Raw genomic sequence first — 12,656 nt, 5'->3', positions numbered from 1 at the left:
CAAATTATTGGAAAATATCTATACTAATATTATCAAGAGGAAACCTTTGTATTTTTGTATGTTTGTATTGAATAGGCTCAAAAACTACTGGACCGATTTCAAAATTTCTTTTACCATTACTTAGAAGGATTCTTCCGAATCCGTATAGGCTATATTTTTATCCCGGAAAATAGATAAAATAAATGTCCACCCGTGCGAAGCCGGGGCGGGTCGCTAGTTATTATATAAAACGCAAAAAATATGTCTACTTTTTTGTTTCCAAAAGTGTTTTTTTTGTTCCAAAACAATGTGTGAAAGTGTGAAACCTCCGCAATGGATCTGTGTGTGTGTGTGTGTGTGTGTGTGTGTGTGTGTGTGTGTGTGTGTGTGTGTGTGTGTGTGTGTGTGTGTGTGTGTGTGTGTTTGTGTGTGCGTATGTGTGAGACAAACAATACATTATATAATATATTTTAAAACATTTGTTACTAATACCTCCAGAAATGAGGTTTTTAGAAATGTGTCTCCCGCTTTTTTTCAATTGATTGTAAGAATTTATATTGGTTAATTTTTTTTGGACTTACCTATAAAATTTAAACCCACTAGGGCCTGTAACCTCCTCAAGAAAGGTGAAAGGGTACGTCCTGCAGGCTTGCTTCCTGAAAACGGGGAGTTCCAGGTCCTTGTTCAGTCCAGGAGTCAGCATCAGGGCCTCGTACGTGCCTTTCACTTGGTTGCAAGGGATACTGCAAACAATCGTTCTAATAAGTTAAACAATCCATACTTCCATACTATACTATAATTTATAGTTATCATATTATAATAGTTACAATGAAACTGTAATTGGACGATAACTTAATCGTCTCTCCGTCACTCGCTTCATACAAACGTAGTTCCAATTTCATTTGAATATTAAGCAACCAAAGTCCAAGAAATTCTACAGACATATTCTAGAAACTAATATCTATGTCTGTGGTTTTCCAGATTTCTGTTAAAATATACGGTTTCAAAGTTACGCGGTCTTAAAAATTTACATACAAATCCCCTGAAATTTTAAAACTACATATTTTTAGAAAAATCTAAAACACCACAGACACAGATATTAGTTTCTAGAATATGTCTGCAAAATTTCATGGACTTTGGTTGATTAATATTCAAATGAAATTGGAACTACGATTGTATGAAGCGAGTAACGGAGAGAGCCCTGTTAAATGGAAGTGTAATAAAATAAAACGCCAATAAAATAGTTTTGCAGTAATGCATTGTAACCAATAGTGAGCGAGTGTCAGAACATCAGAAGTAATTACGATCGGCACACTATAGCTCTCAATTTACCGTAATTAAGCTGCAGATATTTTAGAACTTCCCTAAAATCGTAAAACCAGCAAGTAATGATCAATTAGGAGCACTTCTGTAATAAATAGTGGCATAGGTCAACGCCATTCGCCTTGGCTCCTGATCTCTGAGATTTATAGGTAATAATTACAGATCATAACAACCTTTTAGTCACAGTATCTTTTCTAACATCAGTTAATTGAGCAAATTAACCATTTCAATGAGAATAAGAGGTTGGTAATAATAATACGGTAAGTGTGACTTGAACCGTTCAACGAGCTCAATTTACGATTCATTTGTTTATTATAATATTAAACTGGTGTATCCGTTATTTAAGAGTGCTCTCCATGATTGCATCAAGTCAAGAATGATAGCATGCTATTGTGTGTATGTCACACTAATATTATAAAGGCGAAAGTTTGTGTGTATATGTGTGTGTGTGTGTGTATGTATGTTTGTTACTCCTTCACGCAAAAACTACTTGACGGATTTGGCTGAAATTTGGAATGGAGATAGATAATATCCATAAAGAGTTCCCACGAGATTTCGAAAGACTTAAATCCACGCGGACGAAGTCGCAGGCATCTGCTAGTATTATCATATAGTGATCAACATTTACGGGAGGGGCATACTCATAAGCGAGATGTGTGACGCGAGAACATCGCGAATCAACGTTTGGTATTAAGTACGTTAATTTTTTGCAAATTAATTAATATTTTGTAATAAACTATAGAAATTTGAAGTTAATAGGAAGTAAGGTTTGTCTTAAGGGCAATAATTGAGCAGTTTTGTAGTTTCTTACATGATGGTTTATTTACGCACGAAGTACGCTTTTTCATTCCCAAGATTAGTGTACTGGACAGGTACTTTACCCGATGTTAAAAGAGGCGGCTTGAGATAGAGAAGCTTTTCGGATGACGATCGCAAAACTTCGTTTCAAAGAAAGCAATCATGACAATGATGAAGCTAGCCTAAAAATTTTATGAACCTCACCTGGTATTCCAGTCAGAGAAGCCCTGCTCCGGGAGTCCAGTTAGCCCGTTCCACGTGTTGATGGAAAACTTCCTCGACAAGTTCTTTAGTTCTACCTCCACTTCTTCTTTTCTTGGCGCGTAGAACTGTGAATGATACGTTAATTTAAATTTTACTCAGGGACCTTTGCTTTAGTGAAACTTTTCAAATTTAATTTAGTGTTGAACTTTGAGTGTCAAGGCAAAATTCAGAAGCTAAATGTTATGTACAATCAGGGTTTGTTAAACGCTTGTTAAACAACTCAAAGTTTACATTTAATCTTAATTAAGGATGTATGAATACTTTTACGAACCACTTTGCTTTTTATTGGTGGTATGGACTAAAACGTCATGTTTTACATGCCAAACAACCTTTTTTTTTTAGTTTAGTTTGGTAGTTTTACACACTTAACGTTAGTATGGAAATTGAAAACATAGTTTTTTAGCTCAACGGCTAAGCCTTTCTACTGAATAGCGCCAGTATATTGTGCGCTATGCCCATTCAAGACCGCTTGGATGGCGTACATTTTTTGGTAAAAAATGATTTCGTACTTAGTAAGTTTTTAATGTACTTAAATGTTTTTTCTATGTATTACTAACTATTTTTTATTTTTGTGTACATATTATGTTAATGAACCTAAAAAACATAAATAGTTAAATTTGGTACTCAGGACCCTGAGTTTACTAATTCAAGTTAACAAACGTGACACTGGCCTCACATTAAACCGCCTTTGTAGAAAATATAAGAGTTTATAAATCACGACCCTTAGCAATGATAATCACGACGCATGGATTTGTTTATTTGGCTATTGAATAAACCTTTAAGTCGATCTTAAGAGGAGTGTATATAGAGCGTGCACCATACAAACGAAGTTTGATTCTTTTTTTTAATACTAACCAATCAAACACAATCATGTATTTGCACAAGCTCTAATGCTCAAGTGGAAGAAGCGTCGGGATGACCAACCCATAGTTGTAAAATGTAATGTGTGGCCCAATTTAAGGAATAAACGGTTTTCTTTCTTTCCTTTTTCTCTTACAAATTCTAACATCTGTGCCTGTGATTTATCAGATTTCCATTAAATATGTAATTTCAAAATTCCAATGGCTTAAAGTTTTTGTATCTTTGAGCCGCTGTGTAACTTTTGTAAGAGAAATCTATCAAATCACCGACACAGTTTAATAATTAATTTGTAGAGTGCGTCTATAAACATTAAGTTTCCATACTAATAAGATAATTTCAGAATGTATCTATACATGCCTATCTTGTCTAACTGTCTGCCCTTTTCACGGTCTATCTGTTTAAACGATTTAGACGACCGACATTTGGTATAAAGATTGCTTGCATCCTGCAAACGAAAACTAGAAAAAATTAAAAGTTCTCTTTAAATCCACGTGGAAGGAGTCGCGAGCATTGAGTCCAGTATCTATTCAAATATAAAAATCAAACTTTGTTTGTGTGGAGCGCGCTCTTAATCTTAACACACCGCTCTTAAGTTGATCAAATCCGAATTCAAATAACAAGTAGCTATTTGAGATTAAAAAATCAGGATACATTTTAAAATTATAATTAAGTGGTTTGTTGGTTTGCAAACTAAATGTCATTGTCAAGTGCAAACAAACAAGTTTAATTATGAATCTGCGAATTTAACAACCTGTTATTTTTGATGGATGACAAGTTAGATTGTTTATGTAATCCAAACAGCAGGTTTGTGAGTAAATAGAGTACCTGTTTTAATTTAAACGGCCTAGCAAATCTGGCCTCCATATCCCAATATGTTATAACAAGGTTGATGACACCTGACACAATGATGGTAAAGCTACGGTCACACCTTCGCGTCACGAACGCGGAATGCGGGACGCGATGGGGGAGCGTCCACGACGCAAACCTGTACACGCAGATGTAGTAATCGTGTATGTGTGCGAGGCTTCGTAGTCGCTCTGGTCGCAAAGGGTTAAACGATGCTTAAAAGTGGCACTAGAAGCACAGCGCACACCGAAAGAGTACAGTGGAGCTGAGCATCTTTGAATCGACTTCTGAAAAGCGCACTTTTGAGTAACGAATACGCGAGTGAGATCAACGGCATTAAGAGCGCAGAATGATACATGAGCAGTGTATACGTCAGAGCGGATCGCTGCTGGCGTCATTTTTCGATGCGCACGATGCGATCGACTCTATTAAAGAAGTCTACGCATTGTGTGAATTTAAAAAAGCGTTGCTGGCACTCTTGTAGTCATCTCTTAATCTTTATTGACACCAGAGCAACATAGTGCGACACTGTTACATGTCATAGGTTCGCATGGTGGAATAATATAAAACTGGCAAAATGGTCGGTAGACTGTCATACCGTAACGTCATATCTGTAATGTGAATTCTACAGCATGATCTTTTGTTTGTGGCATGCCACATGTCGCATGTTGCTGCTCCAGCGTAAAACAGCCTTTAGTTTACTAGCCAAAAAATGACGTCATAAAAAGGTTGATGACGTCTGACACAATCGTGTTAAAAGTAGCACTCTAATGGATTAATCTTTTTCATCCCAGTGTAGCATTTGACTGCAAATTACTATTAAATTACTTTATAGTAAAATTTACAATATGCTAAAGTTAAAAATAATACTAACGTTTTTCCCGAACAAGTGCGAAAACGTCAGGCCAAAATAAAAATATCAAAAATTAAATTAAAAATTTAAAAAACCCCCGACACATAAACCTCTAAAAAGTAAAAAAATAATAGGTAAGTATGTATGGGCCCTTTAAGAATAGTATAAATAGTAAAGTTTTTATCCAAGCGTTCGTTGCGTCGGGGGACCGCTAAAGACTATTCTTTCTACAACAGATGACTTTCATAGTTTACGATAGGTAGCGGTCCCCTGGCGCAACGAGCGCTTGGATAAAACTTTACTATTTATACTATTCTTAAAGGGCCCATACATACTTACCTATTATTTTTTTACTTTTTAGAGGTTTATGTGTCGGGGGTTTTTTAAATTTTTAATTTAATTTTTATTATGTAATGACAATTCAGTTGTCGGATTTTTCTGTTTACTTGGGCCACAGGAGTAGAGTGCTTGGGCTATAAGATATTGCTACCTGCCTTTCATGATTCTACGTAAACGGGAAGTACCCAATTTATAAGTTTTGATTCTCTTGAAAGATGACACACAGACAGACAACGAAGTGGTGAAGGAAAACATCGTCAGGAAACCTGCATGCTTAAGAGTTGGCCATAATGCTCCCTCAAAGGTGCGTGAGGTCTGCCAATACGTGCTTGGCCAGTGTGGTAGCTTCTCATTCTGAGAGGAGACTTGTGCTCAGTAGTGAGCCGGCGATGGGTTGATCCTGATGATGATGAATTTAAACGTATTTTGTCAAAGTAAATAAGCTGAGTTCAAGCAGATAAAATATAAAGAAGGTGCGCCTAATGCATCATCCAAACCTGCGCGACAAAGCGACTACGATGCGGGAACCTCAGCCGCGCGGAGGGTCATCGCCTCCTACGATATTTAATGGTGCCATGCACACCTGCGCGACTACATCTTTTTTTTTCTACAGATACCTACTGAACCCTAAAAATAGTTTGACTATGGTTTGGGTTTGGGTTGATTGTTCGTGGCCTTTGGTTGACTGTTGGATATTATAATTGAATTGATGTTTTCTCGTTTAACTGTGATTATAATATTTTATAAATAAGAAACTCCGCGCCTACGATCCAAAGTATCGGAGTTTTCCAAAACATTATTTTCAAATAAATAATTATGTATCTAAGCAACGTCCATCTTGACAGCTTGACATTTGCCAATTGACATAATATTATGAACCTCTGTTACAATAGTGAAAGATCCCAGGGACACCAGCCGTCACGTATTTTCTGACGAACGAAATGTGGACGATTGAGTAGTGTTAGTATGTACCTACTAAGAACGCATGCCTACAGACCTGCTAGCTTGCTTAGACGGCCAATTTTCAGGTATCAGGTAATCAAGGTACATAAAAACATTACTTACGTCATGTAAATTCTCCAATTTTTTTAATTTTTAGCTGATTTTTTTTATATTAATAATTAATTGACATAAGTAAACTATAAGAGAGTAAGAGAGAAGTCAATATATCCTAATACATGTCTTACTCAGTCTCATGCGCGTAGATAATGCCCTCGCCCTCAAACCCACAGAGGCATTAAAATTGAATTTAGGGGATAATTGGATCTGGATCGGTCGGTCTGTCTTCTTGTAAAAGGTTTTAAAATAGTTGTCTGGTGGACATATATAAAAATGGAGCATCAGAATTTACGTGCAGTTAAGTAATTACTTATTTTGGGAGCTTTAAAGCGTCTGCAAAGCAATACGGTCGACGCCGGAAGTGTCTGGAAGTATTGGCGACATATTTTTAAGGATATTGCCTAAAATATACGTAAAAATCAGTTTGGAGTATTTACGTGAGGTAAGTAATGGTTTTATGTACCTTGATTATCAGATACCTGAAAATTGGCCGTCTAAGCAAGCTAGCACGTAGGCTAGGCATGCTTTCTTAGTACTTACTAACACTACTCAATCGTACATATTTCCTGTGTCAGAAAATACGTAACCTCTGGGGGCCCTGGGATAAAAGTAATAAGAAAACCAGAAAAGAGCTGATAACTTCCAAACGGCTGAACTAATTTTTTTGGATTATAGCTAAGAACACTCTCGATCAAGCCACCTTTCAAACAAAAAAAACTAAATTAAAATCGGTTCATTCGTTTAGGCGCTACGAGGCCACAGACAGATACACAGATACACCGATACACAGATACACAGATACACAGATACACAGATACACAGATACACAGATACACAGATACACAGATACACAGATACACAGATACACAGATACACAGATACACACGTCAAACTTATAACACCCCTCTTTTTGGGTCGGGGGTTAAAAAAAAAAGTAGGTACGCTTATTTACAGACATTTCAAAAATTATTGCGAACCAAGAATTCGACTCTAAAATTATAAATGAACAATATAAAATCGTTATTTTTAACCCCCGACCCAAAAAGAGGGGTGTTATAAGTTTTACGTGTGTATCTGTGTGTCTGTCTGTGGCATCGTAGCTCCTAAACTAATGAATCGATTTTAATTTAGTTTTTTGTTTGAAAGATGGCTTGATCGAGAGTGTTCTTAGCTATAATCCAAGAAAATCGGTTCAGCCGTTTGAAAGTTATCAGCTCTTTTCTAGTTACTGTAACCTTCACTTGTCGGGGGTGTTATAATTTTTTAATTTACACTTGTATCATTTTCAGTTATTGAAGAAAGCTGATCATATTTGATTATTGTTGACGATGCCGCTAAAGTCTAAATAATAAAGGCCTGTATAGGAAAATTCTAAAATACGATATTTAAAAGTTGATAGGTATATTTAAAAGCTGAATTTCTTAATTATAAAGTTGCATAAGCAAGTGACTTTTCATTCAACTGCCCACATAGTCTAGTCATTTGGTGCTCAAAAAAGGGCTTATCTGGAAAGTTTTCCGGGAGTTTTGAAAATTGGTGGTTTTATAGATTTAAAATTGTTTTTGGACGCCATTTTTCCAAGATGGCGGTGCGAGCGGCAAAGACACGAGGTGGCAAAATAAAAATTCGGAAAGAGCACGTCGAAATCTATAAAACCACCAATTTTCATAACTCCCGGAAAACTTTCCTTCTAAAACTACCAAATGACTGGACTAACAGGCATACCTTGTTACATTGATATAAGTACGTAGCTATATACCCAAGTTATACCTATTTATGTTCACGTTTTGCGTTTTGAAATAAATAAATGTCCTTTATTCAGCCAATAAACAACAACAAAAAAAAATATTTGAAAAATTACTTACTCTGTCCAAAATACCGATCTTCCCGAAGTCAATCCAGCCAGGCAGAAGTTTACTGGCAAGGGAGACGAGGGGGTCATCATAGCCCCAAAGTAATTCTCCTGCGGTCATATTCCTGAAGAGTTTGGACCCTAAGGCTGTGATGGAGTAGTATGCCCCTACGTTCACGAAGTACCCTGTATTGTCTGCGAGAAGCGTGCTGATTGCCTGTGGAAGAAAAGCACAGAATAAGATCCGATGTATGATATATCTTTTATCTTTTCCCGTTTATCGAAAGGTCTAGTAGGAACGGCATTCCGAACCAGTGGTAAATTATTTAATCGATTCAAAAGCACTTGTAAAAGTTTACTTGAATAAAAATATATTCTATTCTATTCTATTATTCTAGTGATGAGCAGTTAGGTGTGTCCGTTTATCAACTACCACCACTGTCTCAAAATTAGTCAGTAGATTAATAAGAGGATTAGAGGAGAAAGAAAGAGTATTCAACTTATAACATACAATATTAACGAAGACTCAATTTTGAATGCTGAGTAATGCCTTGCGTTGCAATCAGGGTAGGAAAAAAAGCTTTATTAAAACAAAACATTTATTGTTTAAGAAATACGTTAATACATGTTTAAAGCTGATTTTTATAAATAAATTGTTTTAAAGCATTTTTGTTGTTTTAAACAAACCCTGGTCGAATCCCTGTTGGCTAATCGAGTACCACCTAGGCTATATGTGGACTATTCCTAATATTTCTGAGAGGAGCCCGTTCTCAGTAGTGGAATGGCGATGAGTTGAAATTATGATGATAAGGATATTAATCATACAATTATTTATTTATTCATATCTTAAATCACTCCTACAATTTAACTACAATTTGTTTGAATTGTGATAAACCCTTGACGCAAATTATCACGTATTCATGAACTATGAGCAAGTTTTTATTCGAAGAATAGAATTAATTCTTGTAATAATTCTTCGATTATGTAAACTAATTGTTTATGCTAACGATAGTAATTACGCTATAGATCTAAATATTATAATGGTAAGGTAAATGCAGGTATTACCGACCCATTTCTCGTCACTGTAAGATATTATATCTATTTCCCGGACTGTCATGTCCACTAACGTAAGTTTAATTATTTAATGAATAAACAAGCATAGTAAATAATTTAATTAACTTTAGCTTAAACCGAAAAAAATGCAAATTAATATAATTTGTCAGTATAGTGAGTCATTTGGTGCTCAAAAAGGGGCTTATCTGGAAAGTTTTCCGGGACGAGTGTTGGAGTGGGCTTTGTGGCGTTCGTATGCTAAAACAAAAAAATGTGACTTCATAAATTGTAGGAAATCATCTCTAGTTTGATTGTTACATAACCATTTTCACCGTAAAATGAGTCCAAAAAAATTATCGTCATAAAACTGTTTTTTGACGCCATTTTTCCAAGATGGCGGCGCGAGCGGCAAAAATACGAGGTGGCAAAATAAAAATTCGGAAAGAGCACGTCGAAATCTATAAAACCACCAATTTGCAAAACTCCCGGAAAACTTTCCATCTAAAACTACCAAATGACTGGACTAGTACCTAGGTAATACTTGCAGAATTTCGATGGATCACTAATAGCTGCAATTACCTTTACTTCTATTATTTTTCGCAATTATTTTTACACACGTCTAAAAACTATTCTATGAAAGCTCTCAATCGCCTTGATTCCTTTCGGCATCTTGAACAATTATCGTCATATTTCAACAAATTAACACAACAGACTATTAAACTATACATATAAACCTTCCTCTTGAATCACTCTATTAAAAATCTCATCAAAATCCGTTGTTAAAAGCTCTAAGCGTACAGACGGCGTGAATCTTTTTTTATACAAGGTTTCTGGTTTATGTGAAGAGAAGTATTTTTAGACCATCCTTATACTTTTTTTTTTAAGTTTAAAGCCTTGATAATATTATTTATCTTAGTAGTCATATGGCATGCGTAACTTCATAACATGATAAATCAAGTGTTAAGAAACTGTTCCGGTTATCGCCAGATCACCTTGCGTATAGAATATTGACCTTTTTATATACTATATTTTGAAACGATTTGAACTTTGAAGGGCTCTTTCACTTATGTTGCTGTGGTGTCTATCATGTAGGCATAACTTGTGCCCTTTTCTAACATTAACTAATGTCATGATATTGACCTAGAATCGCATCACACTAGTATTATAAAGGCGAAAGTTTGTGTGTATGTGTGTATGTTTGTTACTCTTTCACGCTAAAAGCTACGGGACGGATTTGGCTGAGATTTAGAATGGAGATAGATTACACCTAGATTAACACATAGGCTTTATTTTTATCCCCGAAACTTAAAGAGTTCCTACGGGATTTTCAAAAACCTATATCCACGCGAACGAAGTCGCGGGAATCAGCTAATAGAATTAAGTAATAATATGCGTGGATCCTAGAAATTGACAAATAAAATTGATTTTATTTATTGCAAATTAACTCACTAACTCAATCAGATTTAGAGTTTTTTATAAATCCCGTGGAAATTCCGATTATCCGGGATTAAAAGTAACCTATCTCCGGGGCAAGCTGTCTACGCACCAAATTTCTTAAATAGGTGACAGATAAACAGACACATTTTCGCATTAATTGAAATAAATAAATTGAATTGAATTGAATTTACAATAATGAAAAAAAAAAAACAATTTTTGGTAACTGGTCTAAAAATAATAAGTATGTAGTATGTGGTCATATCTTACGACAAGTAAAATAAAAGCTTGTAATATAAAATGTATTCAGATAGCATTAATGGCCCTTAAAGAGTTATGTAATGGTTTTCGCAACAGCCCTTGAACTGACCGGGTCTCGAAACAACAGAACGCTTGTTGCTCAAGAAGACCGTATACACACACGTTTTAATGATAAAAGGGAGGAGATTTTGGTCGCATCCATGCACATTGCACAACACTGCATACGGACCAAGTTAGGTCTCGAATAGCTTTAATTTTGCCTGGTGGTACCTGACGATGCAGTCTGAGATGGAAGCGGACTGATTTGATAAGGTCATCACAGGTAGGACACCCTCATTGAAGACTTAAGGCTTTGCGGTATTGACGATTCGAAGACCTGATGTAGCTTTGAAAATGCTGCCCAGCCCAGCTGAATTCTTCTATCAGCCTCCTTGTCGAAGTTATTTCTGCCGAATTTTTTTTTTTTTTTCTCTTTATTTGGAACACATACAGCATATTTACAATCTTACTTAGCTAATTATTCTTAGATGGTACATTCGCCTATGAAGTGTTCACTGATAATCTATATAATTTTAATTTTGTGCGGGAGTTAGTAGGTTAGTCTATGTAATTAAATTAAGTAAAATTAAATTACAAGAAGTTAGTATGTTATCAAGTATTTATAAAATAGTTATGAATAATGTATATAGTATAAATCACGCCTTTATAAGTATTATTTAAAAAATTTAAGTTCATTTACAAATTTACTAATTTTGTGTTGAAATTGGTCTAAAAGTACATATTTCTGATTATATTTATCGCATGTTCCCACTAAAAATCTATTATGGCCAAAGTTCGTGTTGATTTGTGGAAGACAAAAGGTTTTTACGTTTCGTCTGGATTGTATAAATCTGGCAGAGAGGTTGACAATGACAGTTGGCCTCGTCCACAAACTAAAAGTCGCTCAGCGCGCTATAGAGCGAGCTATGTTGGGTATCATTCTCAGGGATAAAATCCGGAACGAGGAAATTCGCAGAACAAAAGAGACCGACATAGCTGAAAGGAATTAGCAAGCTGAAGTGGCAATGGGCAGGCCATGTCTGTCGTAGAACCGAGTCGCCCGATGGGGGGACATGTCCTGGAGTAGAGACCGCGTACTGGTAAGCGCAGTGTGTGATGACCTCCAGCCCGTTGGACCGATGACTTGAAGAAGGTGTCGGGGAGCGGGTGGATGAGGAAGGCGGAGGACCGTGTTTGGTGGCGCGCTCTTGGAAAAGCCTATGTCCAGCAGTGGACGCATACAGGCTAATGGAATGGAGTTAATAGGTAACTTACAAGTAAAGCGACGTTGGGCACCATGATCTGCACATCCTTGTAGTGGGCCACCGACTCGTCGGGCAGGAACTCCAGCCGCAGCGTTGGATTCATCGTCATCACCCCCCGGTCCCGGTCGATTGTAATATTTTCGTTCTCTCTTATTTCTCTGTGAAAAAAATAAAAAATTGGTAGCCATTGCTATCTCCTCAATCGCAATTACAACAGTAACTTTTTGGGGATTTATAATTTAAACACAGGCACGAGCCTTTGTTTAAATTAAAGACATTCATTAAAGACATTCATGGTATGAATTAAGAAATCAAATTCAATCAATTAACTCAATTTAAACGAAGATTTAAACTGCTTGCAGGCTAGGTTATTAAAGCCCTAGAGTCGAAAAAAAAACAGCCGAAAATGCGGTTAAAACTTTGACCTTTT

The 12,656-nt window shown here is 36.1% G+C and overlaps 1 protein-coding gene across 2 annotated transcripts in view; it reads right to left on the bottom strand.

Moving 5' to 3' along the window:
- LOC123868899 (scavenger receptor class B member 1-like) overlaps positions 1-12,656 on the bottom strand; it is a 59,309-nt gene that overhangs the window by 7,573 nt on the left and 39,080 nt on the right. For both annotated transcript variants that reach the window (XM_045911565.1, XM_045911564.1), the window contains exons 5-8: positions 12,237-12,384; positions 8,188-8,391; positions 2,305-2,429; positions 561-722 (exon numbers count right to left, since the gene is read on the bottom strand). In XM_045911565.1, the coding sequence (XP_045767521.1) occupies positions 561-722; positions 2,305-2,429; positions 8,188-8,391; positions 12,237-12,384 (639 nt within the window). The remainder of the gene's footprint in view (positions 1-560; positions 723-2,304; positions 2,430-8,187; positions 8,392-12,236; positions 12,385-12,656) is intronic.

The sequence above is a fragment of the Maniola jurtina genome, chromosome 10 (genome assembly GCF_905333055.1).
Source record: "Maniola jurtina chromosome 10, ilManJurt1.1, whole genome shotgun sequence".
NCBI classification, from domain to species: Eukaryota; Metazoa; Arthropoda; class Insecta; order Lepidoptera; family Nymphalidae; genus Maniola; species Maniola jurtina.
The sequence above is the reverse complement of the archived record's forward strand: the minus strand, read 5'-3'. Positions and strand labels throughout refer to the sequence as shown.